This window comes from Lupinus angustifolius, unplaced genomic scaffold (genome assembly GCF_001865875.1).
Source record: "Lupinus angustifolius cultivar Tanjil unplaced genomic scaffold, LupAngTanjil_v1.0 Scaffold_511, whole genome shotgun sequence".
In the NCBI taxonomy this organism is placed as follows: Eukaryota; Viridiplantae; Streptophyta; class Magnoliopsida; order Fabales; family Fabaceae; genus Lupinus; species Lupinus angustifolius.
The window spans coordinates 33,387-55,676 of NW_017727873.1; the positions used below are offsets into that span (position 1 = coordinate 33,387).

Consider the following 22,290-nt stretch of genomic DNA (forward strand, 5'->3'; position numbering starts at 1 on the left):
TTTTAGTAACATGTTAGTTTGTTTCTAAATTCTCATTTGGAAACAGAATTATACTCAGAAGAGTGAACTAGAGTTATTTCTATCATATATTTCCACATGGTAGTTTCAAACAAAAATCCCCTTTTATATGCTTAGTATATTAGGAATAAGTCTCATCTTCATTAATAGAGAGACAAATATTTCAATTTATTTATATTTTGAATGACAAAGATATTATTTTTATACTTAAAATGATAGATATGTCATTACATGTTAAATTTTCTTTGGTTTTTTAAGTATTTGTCTCTCTATTAATGGAGATGATCCATACTTATATATTAGAGGCTGCAATTAATTTTATGGAAAATGGTGATGAAGAAATTTTAAAAGAACAATTTTTTATTAGAAGATAGTTTATTTAATATTCGAAAGTGATGTATTCGGCTTTTTTTTATACCAATGTATTCTTTTGTTTTTGGATTCCTCAATATCTCAACCAATACCCAGTCAAACTTACTGAGTTTCTAAATTTAGACATGAATCCCATGATGATAATGCAAATGTACTTAATTTTTTCAGTTACATTTTTGGGTTGCTTACAATATTTTCTTTCTATTCTTTGACTAACCGTTAGGTGTAAAAAGTGATATAAGAGATATGTAGAAATAAGAGGAAAAAATGTACTCTTAGATGAGCGGTGTGGTTGGACTAGAGGTCCAAGTATAAGGTATTGAGTATCTGGATAGGAGCTCTTTTGGAATCTAGTTGAAGGTTGACTTGGATCTGCCGGTGGAGGTACCTGAAAAAGTTCGACGATCAAGTCAGGAAGACTAAAGAGGTAAGTAGATAAAAATAATGATAAGTAATAAGTTTTAAGTGATGAGGGAATAATAATACTTCCTCTGGAGGGGAAACCCTTATTTATAGGGGTTGAGATGGATGATGTGGCCCTGGAGGGTACTGTTGGCATGACCGACCATCCTAGCTTGTCGCAGGATGCTTTTCCCATGTCAAGCGGCTTTGATAAGGTCGAACTATGTGCGCAGTTGACTTGTAGCTTATGGCATGTCTAACAATTGTATTGTAGTTTGTCTTTGTCGTGTTGTCAAGAGGTATGTGAGATTGCAGATGTCATGGATGTGCGCTGTTGACAACATGTCAGACGGTGAGTGGTCCCGACCTGGAGTTTTGGCCTAAGGGAGATGATTCTGGTCAAGCCTTTTAATTGGTTATAGTCGGTCTTTGCTCGGCTAGAGGGGAGGCCATCTCGGGTAGTCAAGACGTCCGGATGATCGGGATGGAACAATTAGATCATCATTCATCGTTAATTTTCAATATCATTGACCCTTCAAATAGAAATGGAATAATACAAATGAACGGTATAAAATATAATGATTATACATAAATATTTAACAATGTATAGATATTAACACAAGAATTATAACTCCTTAATGACCGATAAATCTCTTATTCAATATGTGGAAGATTATTTTCTAGATAATACCACTGGTTTAAGTGGGCCTAATAATATATTTTTCCTTCTTTCTTCCCATATATCAAGCCACATCTTTACCCAACTCAAATTCGGAATAACTGATCAAATTACTTTAATTTAGTAACAATTCATCAATTTAAACTACTTGGGAATCCACTCTGCTACTTTTAGTTATTTTGACTTTTTGTGATTTTGACTTTCTTACTTTTATTTTAATTATTGAAATTAAAATCTAATTCGTCTATGATTACAAAAGTAAAAGCCACATCACTAATCCACCTTATCCTGTCAATCTATTTTAGTACCAGATACCTACATGGTAACACAAAAGCTTATGAAAAACAAAGTTAGTGTCTAGTCTATATCTGTTGTCTCACTTATTTGTGTCACTCCATATGTCAGGAGATATCATTAGTCAGAATAATATTTAATAATTATATTTTTAACTTAAATATTTTTTTTAACCAGTCAAAAATAATAATACATGTAATAGTACATAAAGTAGCACCACAAATGTACTCCCTTCTTTAATTGCCAATTTTGAAAACCAGAGGAGTTGAATTGAACCTTATTATATCCTAATTGAACTCATATATAATCGATTTGATAGGATTAATCACTAAGTTTGGATTTAAAAATAAAAAGATAAAATATAATATTTATGCACTATTAGTTAAATGATTTATTGATGGGAAATTCAACACAATAATAAGGAAATCTCTAACATAATATATGCAGCGGACAATAATTTCCCAAACTTGCTAGAATATATGAGGAGCAATAACAAATAATGTAGTAACTAAAAACACACAAAGGACACTACAATTTTAACGTAGTAACTAAAAACACACAAGGGATACTACAATTTTAATGTAGTAAACCTTTCCAATGTGAGAAGTAAAAACCACAGGACAAGCTAGTTAATCAAGCTCCACTATGATCAAAATAGGAATAGAAGAGGGTCTTTAAAATACAACACAAAACATGCTCAACAATACAACACAAAACATGCTCAACAATACAGCACAAAACGTGCTCAGTAATACATCACACAATAGAGTAACAAGCTTGAAAATGATAGCACAAAGTTGCAGAAAAAACCAGAAAAACAACCATTGTTTTGGCTCGTTTTCTACCACCTCGAATGACTTCTTACCGATCCAACTATTCAGAATGAAATACCAGAAGCTGTGAACTTGTTGTCTAAATTTCTGCCCAATCCAGCGGTGAACACAGACGCAGTCACAAATCTCCCATAACTGCTATGAGTTCCTGCGGGTTGAGTTCTTTCAACTTCTCTCTCACTTTTCTAATGCTTCTTTTTTTTGCCTAAACTGATTGTGCACCCTTGCCTCATTTGACCCCTATCAATTAGATTAAGTGAGACAAGTGGGTTTTGCCCAATTGGGTCTTTCTCTATATAGGAAGCGAGCCCAAACCCAACAAATCTCCCCCTCACAACTATGTGAAGAGAATCGTCAAACCAATGATCTTAAAAAAAGTTTCAAACTTCCACCTTGATAAGGCCTTAGTCATCATATCAACATCATTATCATCTATATGAACCTTAACCAATTCCAACAAACTAGCATCCAAAGTATCACGTATCCAATGATATCTCACATCAATGTGTTTGGACCTCGAACGAAAAGTTGAATTCTTCCGAAGATCAATTGCACTTTGACTATCACAAAATAACAAGTATTTATCTTGGAAAAAATCAAGCTCATGCAAGAATTTCTTCACCCAAAGCAACTCCTTGTATGCTTCTGCAATGGCAATGAACCATGCCTCAATAGTGGACAATGTAATGCACTTTTGCAACCTAGATTGTCATGCTACAACTCCACCTGCAAACTTAATCAAGTAACTGTAAGTGGACTTTCTGGAATCAATGTCTCCAACCATATCAGAATAAGTATAGCCCACAAGAGTAGGTTTATCACCTCCAAAACAAAGCCTCACACTAGCAGTACCACAAAGATAGCTCAAAATCCATTTCACAACATTCCAATGCTCTCTACCTGGATTTAAAAGAAATCTACTAACTGTACCAACAACATGTGCAATATCTGGTCTTGTACACACCATTACATACATCAAACTTCCCACAGCAGATGCATAAAGAACCTGTTGCATATCTGATTTTTCATCTTCATTTGAAGGATACTATTTAGCACTTAACTTAAAATGAGTAGAAGATGAGTGCTTACCGTCTTAGCATTTTCCATCTGGAACTTCTGTAACACTCTCATAATATAGTGTTCCTGTGACAGCCAAAGTTTCTTTTCTTGTCTATCTTGCATGATTCTTATACCAAGAATCTGGTTAGCAGCTCCTATGTCTTTAATGGCAAATGACTTGCCTAATTGCTTCTTTAACTTGTCAATCATAGAATTTTTTCCCCAACAATAAGCATGTCGTCAACATACAATAACAGGATGATGAAATCACCATCAACAAAATTTCTAATGAAGACACAATGATAAGAAGTAGTCTTCTTGTAGCTTTGCTCACACATAATAGACTCAAACTTCTACCATTGTCGTGGAGTCTGCTTTAAACCATATAGACACTTTCTCAACCTACACACATAGTCTTCTTTCTCTTCAACAAGAAAACATCAGGTTGTTTCATATAAATCTCTTCCTTCAAATCACCATGAAGGAAAGTAGTTTTTAAATCCATTTGCTCTACCTCTAAATCAAGAGTATCAGCCAAACTCAATATAATTCTAATGGATGACATCTTCACCACAAGAGAAAAAATCTCAATGAAATCAACACACTTTCTCTGTCTGAAACCTTAAACCACCAATTTGGCTTTATACCTTGGAGATGTAGAATTATTTCCTTGCTTCACCATGTAAATCCACATGTTTTCCAAAACCTTCTTCCATTTTGGCAATTTGACCAAATCACAAGTGTGATTATCATGTAAGGACTTCATTTCCTCTTACATTGCATCCAACCACTTCTTCTTTTCTTCATTCTCCCTGGCCTAATGATAATATCCAGGTTCTCCTCCATCTGTCACAACAATATAGTCATCTGAAGGGTACTTAGTAGGTGGTTTCCTCTACCTATTAGGTGTTAGATATTTGTGGAACGGCAAGCGCACCGTATCATCCAAGTAGTAAAATCCGGTAAAGTATTGGGATATCGTCCTCAGGGAACAGAGTGGATTTATACTACTTCCTACTAGAATGCATTGAGTATATATTTACGATGATGTTTTTATAAAAAATTGTGTTTAATTGTGAAAAATCATAAATTGACCTAAAAATTAGTAAAGTAAATTGGGATCGAAATGCATATTTTTTTCCCAATTACATCCATGGATTCAATTCCAAGTGAATTGTGAAATTACTGATTCAGATGCACATATCATTCAAATCATTCACATTAATCCCTTGAGTGTAAAGTCCTTAGATAATTGCTAAAATACCAATTCCTTGGATATTTGACCGATTAACCAGCATTAAGTTCCATGTAAAAGCAATTCATGCATCATTTTTCATTCCTAGAGCAACGATGTATGAAGGAAGATGATCCAGGTTTAGTATCAAGTTTAACTTCCCAATTAAACTCGAACCCAAGAACAAGAAATTAGTAGCAAATTAAATTCATGCATTAAGAACGGGATGAACTTCCCAAAATCAAATAACAATTACAATGGAATCAAATCTAGGAGTGCAAAGGTTAGAAAATTACATTTCGAATCCCACAGTAAGGTCTAATCGCTCCTTCTCGCTATTACAACACTCAAATCATGAAAATATACAAGGAATAATGCAAAGTAGAATCATTTCCACGATTTCTATCCTAATCTCCATGCCCTTCTCTCTATTTTTGTGCCAAAATTATTTTGAAAAGTAAATAAATCCCCACTGACTTCCAAAAACCGCCAATAGCAGTTCCAACTTCCAAGCCCTCGCCCAAGCTAGAGATTCTCGCTTGGGCGAGTAAATAAGAGGCTTTCAGACCTGAGCATCTCGCTTGGGCGAGGATCCTTCGCTGAGGCGAGGACCAGGCAGGACATCAGGTCCTTTTTTTGCTCCAATTGTCGCTTGGGCGAGCGACAACAGTGATTTCTAGTGATTTTTCTCCTATTTGTGGCTTGGGCGACCCTCTCCTTGCTTGGGAGAGGCTTGTGGTGCTCAGAAGTACCAATCTTCATCTTTTTCTCCTTTTTTCTTAAATCTTATCCCGAAACAACATAAACACATAAAATTTCCTACACATGACATGATTACTAAGTTATCAGGAATTTTACACAGTTACATCATAAATATGCACTAAGTGCCCCAAAAGCATATGAATTTCCTTAACAATTTGGCACTTAACATTAGGCATCTGAAGTTGAACTTGAGGTGGTTCAAAAGCATCGCCAAGATTCTCATCTCGTGACATCTCATGTTCATCTTCACCAATATCAATAGGAATATCTAACCCATCTCCAAACTGTTGATCATCAACATAATCATGTTGCTCACCATTTTGAATGTTATTCTCAACTGTATTCAAATCATGTACAGGCATCCAAAATGGATCAATATCAGACAATCTATTATCTTCCTCGTGTGTAGTCTTCTTCATCTTATCAATATCTTCAATGGTTTGATCTTTCATGAACTTCACATCACAGCTTCTAACAACCTTTATCTCAACAAGATCATACAATCTATAGCCAAATTCATCTTCACCATAACTGATAAAGATGCATTGCTTTGTCTTCGCATCCAACTTGGACGCTTCATTCTTTAGAACATGCACAAATGTCTTGCAACCGAAGACTCGCAAATGCTCATACCTGACATTCTTGCCAATAGGCAAAACAAGCATTGTCTACAAGCGCTGGAATTTCCAATGGGCAACGTGGGCGGCACACAAACATAATTTAAGGAAAAATTAAGAATTTTTCATATAAGTTATGATGTAATGTGATTTTTGGTCCCTAAAAAATTTGTAATATAATGTGATTTGTTCAACTTCATATAAAATATCAAATATTTTGTTAATTTTTTATCTTCAACTACCTTATTTTATTTATTATATGAATTTTTAATTTTTTTAATTATTCAACAATGTCTGCAGGCCGTCCGCAAGCCCGTTAGCCCATTTGTCTATTTGCCTGTTTCGCCCTGTCCATTTTGCCCGCAAAGCCCACTGGAATTTCCAATGGGCAACGTGGGCGGCCCACAAACATAATTTAAGGAAAAATTAAGAAATTTTCATATAAGTTATAATGTAATGTGATTTTTGGTCCCTAAAAAATTTGTAATATAATGTGATTTATTCAACTTCATATAAAACATCAAAGTTTTTATTAATTTTTTATCTTCAACTACTTTATTTTATTTATAATATGATTTTTTTATTTTTTAATTATTCAATAATGTCTGCAGGCCGTTCGCAATCCTATTTGCTCATTTTAAAATGGGCAGTGCATTGAATTTTGTCTGTTAAGCCAATGCGGGCATGCCCACGTCCGCTTGAATTATTGTTGGCATGGGCTAAACGGGTCGGGCGGCCCATTTTGCCATCTCTACCTGAAAGTACATCATTTTTGGCTAAACAATTCAACTCTTTTTCAATGATATGACTAAAACTGCAGTGCCACGAAGAAGCCTCCATATCCATGACATCCACACTTTCTTTAGCAACCAATGCTTTTTTCCAATACATTTTAGAAATTTCTCCCCTCTGGCCACAACCAAGTTACCTCTAGTGAGTTTCCGTTTTCCAGAATCAAAGTGATTATCATAACCACTAATCATCAAGCATATGCACAGAGATTAAATTGAAACGAACATTTAGAGCATGTTTAACCCCTATTAGCAACAATTGCACTCTCATGTTGGTATGCAATCAAATTTCACCAATATCAACTATCTTTGACACGCCATCATTATCCATCTTCAACACTCCAAAATCACCAGAAGTGTAAGATGTGAAGAATTCTTTCCTTGGTGTAACATGCAGTGTTGCACCATTATCAATTATCCACATACTCTCATATGATACAAGATTAACTGAATCACTATAATGAAGAATAATAAGATCATCACATGTGGCAGTAGTAACACGATCATCATCACCATGATTGTTTTTATTCTGCTTGCCCTTCTTGTCTTTGTTCTCCGTTTCCATTGAAAATAATTCTTCTATATGTGACCTGCTTTGTGACAATAGTGACACTCCACATTCTTGTATCTGGACTTGGACTTACTTCTTCTCTTTTCCCTATCACCTTTTGGTCCCTTTCTATGACTTCTCCCTCTGTTTCCAGTGACAAACACCTCAAAATGAGATGAAGTACCATGTGTCTTCCTTCTCATCTCCTCGTTAAAAATACTTCATTTTATACTCTCCAAAGAGATAATACCATGAAGGGCTTAATTTGTAATTGAAACTTGAAATATTTATCAAGAATCTAGTAGAGTATTCAATAGTCATGGTCTCAATACTTCATCATCAAACTTGATACCCATTCTTGATAATTGATCGAGGACCCCCTTGAAAATCATTCAAGTGATCTGAAATAGAAGCTCATTCCTTGTACCTCAAATTCATCAAGGAATTCAACAAGTATAATTTATTATTCCCTGATTTAGAAGCATATAAGGATTCAATTTTCTTCCATAAAGATTTTACATTTTTCTCATTTGTCAATGTGATTATAGACATTGTCTTCTACATATCGTCGAATAAAATCACAAACTTGTTGATGTTGAAAACTCCAATCCTCATCAGACTTGGACTCTAGCTTCTCAGTAACAAATACATGAATATGCAAATTCTTTACAAATAATAAATCTTTCATTTTTCCTTTCCACAAGTGATAGTTAGTGTCATTCAAACATATCATTATATGTGTATTTGCCTCCATCATTCAAGCAAGTCAAATAACCTCAAACCCAAAGAGCTCTGATGCCACTCTGATGAGAAATTCAACACAATAACAAGGAAATCTCTAACAAAGTATATACAGTGGACAATAATTTCCCCAACTTGCTAGAATATATGATGAGCAATAACAAATAATGGAGTAACTAAAAACACACAAGGGATACTAGAATTTTAATGTGGAAAACCTTTCCAATGTGAGAAGTAAAAACCACAGGCACAAGTCAGTCAATCAAGCTTCATATGATCAAAATCTGAATATAAGAGGGTCTTCAAAATACAGCATAAAACATGCTCAATAATACAGCATACAATAGAGCAACAAGCTTGAAAACGAGAACACAAAGTTGTAGAAAAAACCAGAAAACAACCATTATTTTGGCTCGTTTTCTACCACCTCGGATGACTTCTCACCGATCCAACCGTTTAGAATGAAGTACCAAAAGTTGTGAACCTACTGTCCAAATTTCAGCCTGATCCAACAGTGAACGAAGACGCAATCGCAAATCTCTCACAATTGCTATGAGTTCTTGTGGTTTGAGTTCTTTCAACTTTTCTCTCACTTTTTTAATGCTTCTTTTTTTACCTAAATTTATTGCACACCCCTTGCCTCATCTAACTCCTACCAATTAGATTAAGTGAGAGAAGTAGGCTTTACCCAATTGAGATTTCTTCACATAAGAAGGAGCCCAAACCTAACATTTATGCATATTCATTAGTATTTATTTTTCAAAAGTCAATAATAATAAAACATGAATAATGAACAATATAATAACAATATATAAAACTGATTAGTATATGATCCTCACATTCACGTTTATGGGATGCCTTCTAACTTGTTAGAGACATCAAATCAAATATACTATGCTAAAAGTTCTAAAAAGTAAAAGTAAAATTTCATGTTTAACCTTATCTTTAGTGTCCTTACAAAGGGTCACTGGTCTCTATCTTCTCATCCTCATCTTCTCTTGGGGCATTGGTGGAGCAGTTTCTTCTCATTTCCTAGGTAACCTTTCTTTCATTTCTATCACACCCTTTTTCTCATAGAATCTTTCTCTTCCATACACATTCACTACCTTCCTAAAGTGATGTATTCGGTTTTTTTTATAGAAATGTACTGTTTTGTTTTTGGATTCCTCATATCTCGATTCTCAACCAATATCCCGTGAAACTTACTGAGTCAATTCTCAACCAATAATGCAAACGTAATTAATATTTTTAGTTACATTTTTTTTGATGCTTAGAATATTTTTGGGTTGCTTAGAATATTTTCTTTATGAGTTATAAGTTCTTAATGACCACATAATCTCTTATTCGGAATGTGGAAAATTATTTTCTAGATAATACCACTAGTTTAAGTGGGCCTAATATTGTTTTCTTCTTTATTCGTACTAACGTGTCGGCAGTCACTCTATATATGTCGACCCCATTTTATTTTTTAGTATTGAACATTTAATTTTTATATATTTTATTTTAGAGAATTATAATCATTTTTTTGTAGATGATATTATAATTTTTTGATAAAATATAAAAAAATGCATTGGTAATTTGATATATTTAGTGGATGTAACTTCCTCTAACTTCTATTTATATTTTTATTGTATAAAAAAATATTGTAATAATTATTAATTATAAGGGCAAAATAGGTAAGTGATAATTATGTCATATATGTAGTTATAATATGTTTTGGATTTATATATAGTATAGATATATCAACCTACATCTTTTAAGGGAACCCAAATTGTCTTTACACCAATTGTGCCCAATAATAAATAACACGTAATTAATTTCTCAAGGAATATTATATTAATATATCTAGGTATTTGACAAAAGAAATATGACATAGAGAATCTGAATTTCTTTAAGGACTTAAATTCATGAATAATTGATTAAATTAGTTCAATTTAGTAACAATTCATCAATTTAAATTATGGGAATCCAGTTTAAAGATTTATATATACTAATTCATCATTCATTAATATATTTTTTTAAGAATAAATAATAACAAAATGTGGTGAATGATATAATATTAAGAGTAGGGATCTACTTACTAAGTTTATTAAACTTACTCTTCATCCTAGACCTAATAATTTAGATCTACTTACTAGTTGAAACCATTAGATTTTAGATATACTTACTAGTTGAAACCATTGCTAGAATGTGGAGTAAGTTTAAATTTTTTTTTATTAAAAATAATAATTATTTGAGTTAATGAACCAATTCGAACTGAGCTGAATAGTTCGCGAACTTTAACCGAGTCAAACTCGAGCTAAAAAAATAACTCGTGTCGAACTCGAATAGAGTTTCAAGTTGAACCAATCTTTATCGAACTAAACTGAGCTGAACTCTGATTCGACTCGATTACATATTTGCAATATTCTAACTTGTTAGTGACACCAAATCTAATATACTAGGCGTAAAAGTTCCAAAAGGTAAAAGTAAAATTCCAAGTTTACCCTTATCTTCAGTGTCCTTACAAAGGGTCACTGGTCACAATCTTCTCATCCTCATCTTCCAAACATCACCTTCTCTGGGGGCAGTGTTGGAGCAGGTTTTTCTCATTTCCTTGGTAACCTTTCTTTCATTTCTATCACTACCTTTTCTCATCGGATCTTTTCTCTTCTATACATTCACTCTTTTATTATTCATCTCTTTATTTATATAACAAATCCCTTTCACCCCTTTAAGATAAAATAAAATATATTATTTGCACTTTAATCTGATCTCATTTTCCTTTTCCATAATCTATAGCAAAAAAATGCTTAAGATCCCAAACCACCAAGTTGCAGGACACAAAGCCATAGATGGAATCCTAGGCCCTCTAATAGATGATTCTGGAAACTTCTACAAGCCTCTTCAAAACGACGATCGAGGTTCCAATGAGGTTTCGTTTTACGAATCTTTCAATTCTGAACCTAGGGTTCCCAAATCGATTCTCAAATACTTTCCAATTTTTCATGGCACTAAGATTGTGAATGCTTCTGATGGTTCTGGATTACACCCTCACCTTGTTTTAGAAGATGTTGCTTCATGTTACCCTAATCCTTCTGTTATGGATGTTAAAATTGGATCCAGAACTTGGTACCCTCAAGCTTCTGAGGAGTATATTAAGAAGTGTTTGGATAAGGATAGAGTCACATCGAGCATTACTTTAGGGTTTAGGGTTTCGGGTTTGAAATTAGTCGGGTCGGTGGCGAATGAGGATGATTTGTCCTGGCAGCCTGATAGGAAGTTTCTTCAGAATTTGTCTGCTGAGGATGTGAAGTTGCTTTTGAGTAAGTTTGTTTCTAGTAATATGCCTTCGGAGGACGCGGCTGCATGCCCGGATCGTGCTTTTGTGGAGAAGGTTTTTGGTGGATCTAATGGAGTTTTGGAGCAGTTGTTGGAGCTGAAGAAGTGGTTTGAGGTTCAAACTATTTTTCATTTTTACTCTTGCTCTGTTCTCATGTTGTATGATAAGGAGTCCTTGCTGAATGGAAAGAGTTCGGGTGGTGCTGTTGTTAAACTCGTTGATTTTGCGCATGTGGTGGATGCGGAAGGTGCTATTGATCATAACTTTTTGGGGGGACTCTGTTCTTTGATTAAGTTCATTTCAGATATCATAGCTAGTCCGGATGATGAGAACTGCATTTCTAATAATAATGGTACCAAATATGAACACTAAGACTACTTCGGTTCCATGAACGATTTTCGAATTCCAATCATATGCTGACTTTGTTTATGTCCAAATTCAGATCTTTGATTGACTGTTACTGTTGCTGTTTCTCTTTGTTACTTTTCTTGTCTTGCTAGTGAATTGCAAAATCAGAATGTTTTTTATGTGGTAGACATTTTATGTCTTCATGTTGTAATTTCTTTTGGACTAATGACTTGAAGCTTCCTATAATTTGTCATATAGTATGAAGAAATCTATAAGCCCTTCCAAGATTTTTTCATCAACTGTAGCTAAATATTTTAATCACTTTGTGATTTCTTATGCCATACTTAGTCAAATGTTTATTATTGGAGGTCCCTTTTCAACTATTCTTAATTATTATCTGTTTTCCCTGTTCATTTTTATATTAACTTAGTGATGGTTTGGTTGAAAAGTAATGGGGAACTATGTGGCAATTTTTAATGTATTCATAGCCTCTTTCAGCTGTGTTTTGTTTTTCTTCCCTTGTTTGTATGGGAGCATGGATAAAATTGCAACTATACATAGAAAAGAGTGAAGTGAATTTTCATTCTATTCTGAGTCTTTTGTCTACTGTTTCTATTCCACTGAACAAATTTGCAACAGATTAGTTAATAAACTGTATTTCGTTCTTGTTAGCATCAATGCTATAAGTTTGATTGGGCCATTGTATAGAATCTCTGATGATTATTTGCTCTTTCTAGGTTAACCAGTACAGGTTTGGAAACAATTATTTTTTAAGTCAATGACCATACTTTCATCGAAGCTTTTGATTATAAGATATTTTTATAAGTTAATATAAATTCACACTTATATAAAAGCTCAATCAACATAAAGCATAAATTGGTTTTTCTGTTTGTTTTTTCGACTGTTATGTTTATTAAAAGAAAAATAATATATCATTGAGTAAATTATATCCATATCCCCTGATTTTAAATTATATAAATTATTCATCTCTTTTCTATACCTACACCAACCGTGTAATTTATATACTTTGATGGGAAGTGTATTCTTTTAAAGAAAAAAGATGATTGATGTTATTAGGTTAAACAAAATATAGTATATTATGAAGAGAAAATCAAATAGTATATGAGTTAATATGTTTTCATTATTTTGGTTCATTACAATGTATAGTATAAGAGTGATTTAAATAATATATCATTAAAATTATTAATGCATTTTGTAATTAACAAAAAATAATGAAGAGACATTGACTCTTATACTATTTCGCTTATCTCTATGATATAACATATTTTGTTTAACTTAATAACTCATTTTTTGTTTAAAAGATAAAAGATGAATACTTATTTTTCATGTGGAGTAGTTAGTATAATATATGTACATAAATAAGGTTAGTTGATGTAAGTACAAAAGGAGATAGATATTTTTTGTAATTTCTCTAAAACTCAAGAAGTATCGATGTAATTTACTATATATCTTTCTACCATGGGTGACAAATTGATGGATTTGGATTTGAATCATAAGCGAAGAAAAGACATCCATCAATTCATATAAATCAATTAGATTATATTTTAGATTATTCAAACTTATATGATGAATTTTAATCCATCCATGAATCTATTTTAATGGGTTTGATGAATATCTAATATATTTCATTTTTTAATTGAAACTAAAATTATTTTTGAGGAAAATCATCCTATTAAAAAACTACTATTTCAATCAAGCGTTTTATTTTTAAAAATCATTTTTTTTTAAAAAGTGTTTTTTTTTTGTTAACAAACACTTTTTTAAAAACCTATAAGGCATTGGTCTAGGATGTAGGATTATGCTAGATCTTTAGAATGGCTAAATGGTTTAGAGTTCGATTCATGTGAGAAACACTTGTTGAGAGGGATAGTCACACATCCCAAAATGAATTAGTTTCTTATCAAAAAATAAATAGATATCCTTGGTAGTACAAAAATAGACACTTTTTAGAAACTGACTTTTGAACTTTTAAAAAATTGCAATATTTTACAAACATGTAACAAGTTCTATGTGTAAAAATTATAACATATTTATGTATGTTATGTATTTAAGAACAAACTTTTAATATTAACTATGTCCACATGTCATATAATTGATCTCAAATTAATTAATAAAAAATAAAGTGGGAGTAAGAAGCAACACAATAAAGTAAGAGTTAAGATAATGAATGAAATAAAAAACCAAACAATATTGTTTGTGGGAGTTTATTTTTTGATGGATTTAATATTTATCTAAATGGATATTTCCATTGGATACAATGGATGAATTTCACTAAAGTTATATATTGGATTATATCAATTTATATACATTAGCTCTAACCATGAATTTAGATGAATTTAGTTGTCTTAAATTTTGGTGAATTGTAAATAATTTTGTTATCTCTACCTTCTACATCATAAGAAATGTAATTGTTACAAAATAATATTTTATTTATTAATAATTAGTTTATATATATATATATATATATATATATATATCATTTTTTCAATCAAATATTTTAAGGCAAATTGTTTGTTGAAAAAGTGCGTGGTAATTCTCATTGAACTAGAGAGAAAGAATAAACAGGGGTAATTCGGGAAAACCAATTCACCAGCCTGGAGGAGTATTCTGTTAGAAAGTGTGTTGGAGACGGTTACTCCCTTTCACCAAACACACACATCGCTACTATATAATCTATTCTCCCCCTTCACTCTCTTTCATATCCCTTTCTCTCTCTAAAATCCATAACCACCTCTCACTCTAGTAAGGGTTTTTTCTCTTCGTTTCTTCATCTACTAATTTTGTGTATCTTCGTTACTACCTAGTTTCTTTTCTCTTTCAATAGACTCCTGCATTCATTTCATGTATATTTTGTTAATCGTTTATTCATTCGTTGTTTACTTCAATAGCAAGAAAGTTGTTGTGATTTTTTATGAGCGATTCTGTGAAATGATCATGTATAAGTGAATGTGCTAGAAATGTGATTGATTCCGTTAATTGATTGATTTTGCAGCTAGAAAATGCATAACAATAATGCTTGTTCTCCTTCCTCTAACCGCGGATACGGCGCCAACACCGCCGACGCTGATCAAATGCAGTCAAACAGCGCCGCCGCCTTTGCTTCCTTTTACTCTGCTTTGCTGAACGAAAACATTCCACCGTCGATCTCAGCAAGCTGCAGCAATCTCGGTGGCGGTGGTTACTCTTACTCTTCTGACTCGGGAACTCAGAGCCATGGCTATGACTCGTGCTTCATTCAGAAGCACCAAGACATGGTGAATCGTCATAGTATGTGTCTCACTCGCCTTGTGGAAACTTCCAAAGAGGTTGAAGCTCTGCGACAAGAGAATGCTCAGCTCCACGCTGTAAACAATGAGCTGCAGAAGAATCTGAACCTTGTAATTCAGGCCTCGCTGGAGAACCAATTTGGTGGTGAAACGCAAACAACAGCGTTTGATGTTGTTCATGGGTTCCGTGGATTCCACGTTGGGGATGGGAAAGAGAATTGCGCTGATTGGAATATGAATATCAATAATAATAATAATAATAATAACTGTAAGAATGAGAAGGTGGAGGTTTCCGAGGAGAGTCCAACAAGTGTGATTGAGAATAACGGTGTTGAGGTGGAGAGGTTCGCATTGCCCAAAAGCATTTCTGTGAGGTCCAATGGTTATTTGAAGACTCAATCTGCTGCGGTCGTTCCCACCAATACTGTTGCCACTCGCATCAAGGGCGCTACTCGCCCACGCGCCTCCTCCACTCCTCCTCCTGATGTTGTTGTAAGGATCTCACACTCACACTTTATTTGCCTTCAAGTTAATAATTATTATAATAATATTTTTGTTGCTTTAGTTGGTGATTATTGCTTTTTATCGTTATTTACCGAAGTGGACATGCCTGTTAGTTGCTAATCCTTTTTGTTTCCTTGCAAATGAAGTAAAACATTGCTTGTGTCTATGTCATGGACTGGTAGCTGCAACGAACAGATAGTAGTTTGGTTGTTATTTCATATGCGCGTGCTTGTTTTATAAGGGTGCAGTTTGTTTTTTCATGCTCATGTGAATTGTGGTGTTTTTCCTGCTATAGTAATCTTCCTACTATATCCATTGAATAAATTTTATTGAGTGGTATCCATTTATTTTAAGGGTAAGTTTTTTAAACTTATTTAGGGATATCTAATAGTTTATATTTTTTCATCAATTTAAACTATTGGATTTCCCTAAAATTGATAGTCAAGGATGAAGAGTAAGTTTAAATGGATCTCTCCTCAATTTTATTTACTAAAAAAATATAGGATAAGAATCTAAATAAATAAAACATCATGAAATGTTAGTATTTATAATAAGTAAAACTTCAAACTTTCAATCTCCTTACTACTTAATTTTTTAAACTTTCTATCATAATCACCTTATAACAATGAGACACTAGTTAAAGGGGTCAAATAATTATTTTTCATGCTTTTATGTGAATTTTAGAAATACTCGAACATGAAAGCCCCAACTTTCACTAGTTTGTTGTGAAAATAACATCTTTATAAAAAAAGTAACCATGCAACCGGATAAAATATTTAGTGGGTCCAATAATTTTTCATACAAATATGTTTTTAAAATCTTTATGACAGCCATGTACTATGAATATCTAATGCTCCGTGGTGTTAGTAAGTTCAAAGTTTAATAGTCAGAATAAGATTACAACAATGCCAATTTGTAGGATGAAATGGATGCATAATGAAAAATCTTATATAGACACTATAACGGGAAAAATTGTGGCATCTTGGTTGTGGCAAAGTACATGCAACAGCTAGCTAGAAAGCCACCGTGTGACCTAGTATATCAGTTCGTGATTTAACATCCAATCTAGAAAATCTTTTGACAATTGAACAGAGTTACATGGTATTGTAAATGCAACATCTGATGACATTATTTGGATGATATAATAGATTTGATTGTTGATATCCAGGAGGAAAAGATGGGATGGGGTGAGTTTCTATATTTTTGTATTTGTTGGTTTTGAGTAATGAATTGTTGAAAATGTGGTTATGTTGGTATGGTACAGCAAAAGGTGTATGTGCGTGGAGGGCAGAAAGAGGAAGAGCCCCTTGAGATGGTGGTGTACAACCAAGGGATGTTCAAGACTGAGCTGTGTAACAAATGGCAGGAAACAGGGACATGTCCATATGGAGACCACTGTCAATTTGCTCACGGCATTGGGGAACTTCGCCCAGTCATCCGCCACCCACGCTACAAAACTGAGGTCTGCAGGATGGTCCTTGCTGGGGTTGTATGCCCATATGGCCATAGATGCCATTTCCGTCATGCACTCACTGAACAAGAGAAAGCTCTATCCCACCCTAAGCCCAGAGCAATGAAGCAGCTGGATAGATAAGATGTCCTCATCACTTAAATGCTCATGACAGAGGTTATTAAGTCTCATGCAGTAATTAGAGAAAAAAGATGTCTACATGACTCAAACCAAAAAACAGTACATAAAATAGTATATACTTGATTGTGTAATTACAAGAATGAACTACAAATAATTACTTTCCCAATGAAAAACCAAAGGTAACAAAAAAGAAGAGGTGGAGGCTTGCTGGTAAATGAGATCTAGAGCAGGGTTAATGTGGGTGGGTCGTCATATCTTGTAATCTTGTATTTCTTTCCCCTAGCAAGTATGGCATTTTGAACACCACATACCTAATACGTCCGGTGATACCAAATGTACCAACCAAAGGGAAAGTACTCTTTGTATTGACGCTATTTGATACATTGCATGGCACGTAATTTCAGATTTTGGTTACATCAGTTGCCTGTACTTTTTCTTTTAATTTAAATATACTCGACTTTCATTTGCTTACCAACCTTTCGGTTCAGGATAAGAGTTCATGAAATAAGCTTGGCACATAGTAATATGCACTACCTTTCCTGGTTTTGCCTGCATTTAGTTAAAGATTGGTCGGGTATTGGGTCGAGTATAGTCTCGTTTTAATTAACTTTATTATAACATGGATTATTAGACAAGTTTCATAGTTGATATGGCCAAAATGTTTCTCTATACATTGAATGTATAACATCTCTTGCACTAGTAAAGTTACTTAAGAAGTAAGATGATTAATTCTGACTAACAACACACTCTTTTCAAAACACTTCTTACAGTTGGATGTAATTTAGTTGTCTGCACAAGAAATCCACCCATTAATATCGTAATGTTCAAGTGAGTCATGAAAAGAATGTCAAGAATGTTTTACTAACATTTTTCCTTAAAATATGGTATTCAGTACAACAATCAATTTTCGTGCAATGATTAAGAGTTTTACTGTTGTACACAATTTTCTCTCTTCTCCATCCATAATCCACGTGATCTTCACCAAAGACAAAATCTTATTGCCTGACCTGATTCATGGATTTTTGTCTCATAATAGCAAAAGTCTCATAATACTTACAAGATTTGATTCAACTCAAAATTGCTGCAAACTACAATTTATTATCTCAAGCTATTCGGTTCAGCTCATCATTGCGAATCAAAGCCAAAATACATTCAACAATCACAATTTTGAGGCACAAATATCATCAACAAATGCATAATGATTTTGTATTAAAAAGTTGGGGGTTGAAAGTAATAAGAGCTACAAGGTATTCGCGCAACGTAGATCACACACCACGCCACCATATGACCAAGTGCCACACATGTATCTATATATCTTGGTCGCACCTCATTCACCACCGTGAACCCTGCAAGTGAAATCACCATAAATCATTTTAGCTTCTCTGTGTGCATCCCTGTGTTAATTTCCAATTCAGAATCCAATACAAGGAATAATCCAGACTCGAGATTAATCAAAAAGAAAGTTCAAATGTTCCAATTACATCGTTTTTTTGTCAACTCTTTTCATTTACTTGTTGTACAAGTAAGCTAGATTATAGAGGAAATGTTAGTTTTTCTGTTTTAGTTAGTTGGTTGAGTTAGTTTTGGCATATTTCTTAGTTGATTACTAATATATATTGTACCGATTGCATTGCTTTTCATTCGATTAATTCAATTGTCACATTCTTTTCATTTTCCTCTGTTATGGTTCTTTGGAGCTTGATTTTCAAGCATGTGTGCAATCTATTTTCCCTTTCTGTTTTCTTCTTCACTTTCACCATGGATGATTACCATTTCAACACCCTGATCACATAAAAGTGAGATCGATTCGGATGAGATCGACTAATCAAATTGATAGACTACATGTGACCACAACAATTGACAGCCTCGCGTCCACTTAGAACCACAACACTATTGTGAGGCCTTCAAACTCATTGTATGCCCTGTTAAAATGGTAGGAGTTATTAAAGAAATCTTTTGGATGAATCAAGAAGTACGAAAAGATGTATGAATGAGAAATTGAAAACTTCAAAACTTGAAGAAAGAAAGAGAAAAAATAGAAACTTTATTTCTCATTAATTAAATTAAAAAGAAGATACAATGATTTATATATAGAAAACCAGAAAAACTAATAACCAACTATCTAACAACCAATTATCTCAATAATACTTTAACATACACTAACAAGATATTAGTCAAGCAATATGAGACTTATATAATCGGCGGATGATTTAAAGCACAATACATTTAATTAGCCTATTCAACTAACATTTTCTTGTTGAACCCTATGATTCATTGCCCAAATTTGTTCCACTGGCGAATTTCGTTGGTCTAAAATAGAATTGAGAGATTCATTCACATATTTGTTTCATGCACAATAAAAGTACAGAATTTTAATTGAGTAAACAAGCGTATAAACTATAAAGTCACCGATTAATTTTAGGACGTATGTACTTCGATTCGATCCCTTTATACACTATCTCAAAAGTAATGTTATCCTTCATTTTATATACTGGTTTCACTAATTATTACCCTTAGAACTTTATAAAATAAGTTTATATTAGAAAACTAAAAATGTTACTCCTATTTATTATCTTTTGTTAATTTCCAAATTGGAAAATGTGAAATAAGAAAATAAAATATTTAGTTTCACTATATTTTTGAAGAGAGAGAAAAGGATAAATGCAGTCTTTTATCTTTTCATTTTTATCGTAATATAAATAATAAACGTTAAAGTTTTAAAAAGTTAAGTATATAAAAACGTTTATTTTACTTTATTAAATTACTACTGTTAACTAACTTCGATTAACAAACACCGTTCTCTAATGACATATTAATGACGCAATGCTGAGGTACATTTTGACACAAACACTAGCCACTGAGATTATCCGTGGAACACAGCTCACGTTTTGACATAAGTAAGCGTGTGGCTCTATTCTTCATATCATTTTATTACAATTTACTTTTAATATTTTTATTTTATCCACACATTAATATATAATTAGTTTGGAATGGGAAATCAAACACTATTAAAAACAAGTGATCCCCATTCCATCCTATGTGGTAGTATAGCTTATGATCAGGTGAATTTTAATGCTGTTTTAAATGTAGATTTTAATCTATATGAGATATAATAAATGGGATATAATGGAGTTTATACCATTAGACCAAACACTTAACAAGTAAAACTTAAGAAGTATTTTATTAAAATATTTTAGGTAGTTAATGAATTTAAGAGTTCATACATAATTAATATTGTTTTCTTAAGGCTGACAAAATCCTCAAATTATCATAATATTTTTATCACGAAGATAGAGATACTGGAGAGGATTGGTGACTGAGATTTTTGCGGTGTTTGAGGAAAAATGATCGAGTCACAGAAGTTACTCTAGAATTATATGTGACACTTGTGTAACAGTATCTAGCATTATTGCATTATTCTAGAACAAACTGGCTTTTAATTTTCAACCAAACACAGCTAAAGGGAAATTAAAAATAAAAAAGAAGGGAAAGAAAGTGAAAGAAAATTGAAAATAGGGAAAAGAAAAGGGAATCTAACCGCTGACTTATTCATATGCTTTTGTAATCTCTTGCTTTTTTCTATTCCGATGGCCAAAATCTGTAGTAAAGTGATTGAGCTGCACATTTTGTTAGTACAAGTGTGTTCTTTCTCTATCATGCTCCAAAGGCTGTCCCTATTTGTCTTTCAAACTTAGTCTCTCTTGAGCCAGACTCCTCTCTAACAATAGACAGGGCGATTATTAGAAATAGTATTGAAAAACCAAAGGACAAAAACATTTATATTCTTTAATCTATGTTAAATTTACTTTTTTATCTTTATAAATTGCTCTCTCCGATAATAGAGATTAGTCTAACTAGTCTCTGTCGTACTAGCAATTGGTAGACAAAGACTTTCATGTCCATTATCTTTCTTACTGTAACATGATACATAGTGCCCAACTTCATTTTCAAAATGCTTGGCGTTTCTCATTTATTTCACTTTTGTAGTTACAATTATTGAAACTTACTATTTCAATATTCAAAATATGATAATATTATCACATCCTATATCTGTATTTTCATATCTCTTGTCTTTTTATATAGTTTCATGCAGATAAATGAAGATAAAAATATCATTAAATTTGTTAATGATTTATTAAAATTGACATTCATTAATGACAAAATTTTGTTTTTTTATTTTTACTCAAATTATTTAAATAAATAAGTGCATTTTTTGGTAATAAACTCATTTATGACAATGAGAACTTTGAAAAGTATCTAGAGTAAAACAAACAAAAAACACTTATTAAAAGGACCCTATACTACAATAATTATATCAATATATGCTTACATTGATGTGTCATGCTAGTGCCGGTTTGTCATATTTAGAATATACAGAGAACATTTCCTTTTCTTACCCCACCCATTATTGGACTTTATTTCTCGTAGAGGACAAAAATTATACTTATAATTTGTGTAATTGAAAGTTGTTATCTATTTAAAAATAAAAAATAAAAAATAATATTTTTATGTTATTTGATAGGATATAATTAGTTTAGGACATGAAATCTATTCTATAATTATTAACCTTTTTGAATCTTAGCATTCATTATACAATAATTGGGAAAATATGTGTATAAATTAACTAAGTTAATTCTAGGGGTCTGATTTCCATTTTCTTACAAAAATGACTAGAAATATATATTACATTTTATATGTAAGAAACTAATTTATGTTTTGGAGTTCGTGACTATTCCTCCTAATATGCGTCACTTACATTAATCGAATTTTTAACATTTTTGGTTCTCTAGGATTTAGCAGGAGACTATACCAACGCTTTGTTGGTAAAGATACAGTTAATGTCAGTGACGTATCTAGGACCTGGGAGTAGGGTGTGCAACAATGAT

General features: G+C 32.7%; 2 protein-coding genes across 3 annotated transcripts; both read left to right on the top strand.

Moving 5' to 3' along the window:
* Positions 1-9,266: 9,266 nt before the first annotated feature.
* LOC109341590 (inositol polyphosphate multikinase beta-like) lies at positions 9,267-12,384 on the top strand. Of its 2 annotated transcripts, none has more exons than XM_019579527.1 (2): positions 9,267-9,388; positions 11,134-12,384. In XM_019579527.1, exons 1-2 carry the CDS (start codon positions 9,282-9,284, stop codon positions 12,044-12,046), a joined length of 1,020 nt encoding a protein of 339 aa, XP_019435072.1. In that variant the 5' UTR covers positions 9,267-9,281; the 3' UTR covers positions 12,047-12,384. The 2 variants fall into 2 exon arrangements, with proteins under 2 accessions (XP_019435072.1, XP_019435073.1); XM_019579528.1 differs by lacking the exon at positions 9,267-9,388 and adding an exon at positions 10,861-10,951.
* Positions 12,385-14,653: 2,269 nt separating this feature from the next.
* On the top strand, positions 14,654-17,852 carry LOC109341588 (zinc finger CCCH domain-containing protein 15-like). Its single transcript, XM_019579525.1, has 3 exons — positions 14,654-14,785; positions 15,036-15,801; positions 17,078-17,852. The coding sequence occupies exons 2-3, from the start codon at positions 15,043-15,045 to the stop codon at positions 17,405-17,407; spliced, it is 1,089 nt and encodes a 362-aa protein (XP_019435070.1). The 5' UTR covers positions 14,654-14,785; positions 15,036-15,042; the 3' UTR covers positions 17,408-17,852.
* The last annotated feature ends 4,438 nt before the right edge of the window (positions 17,853-22,290 follow it).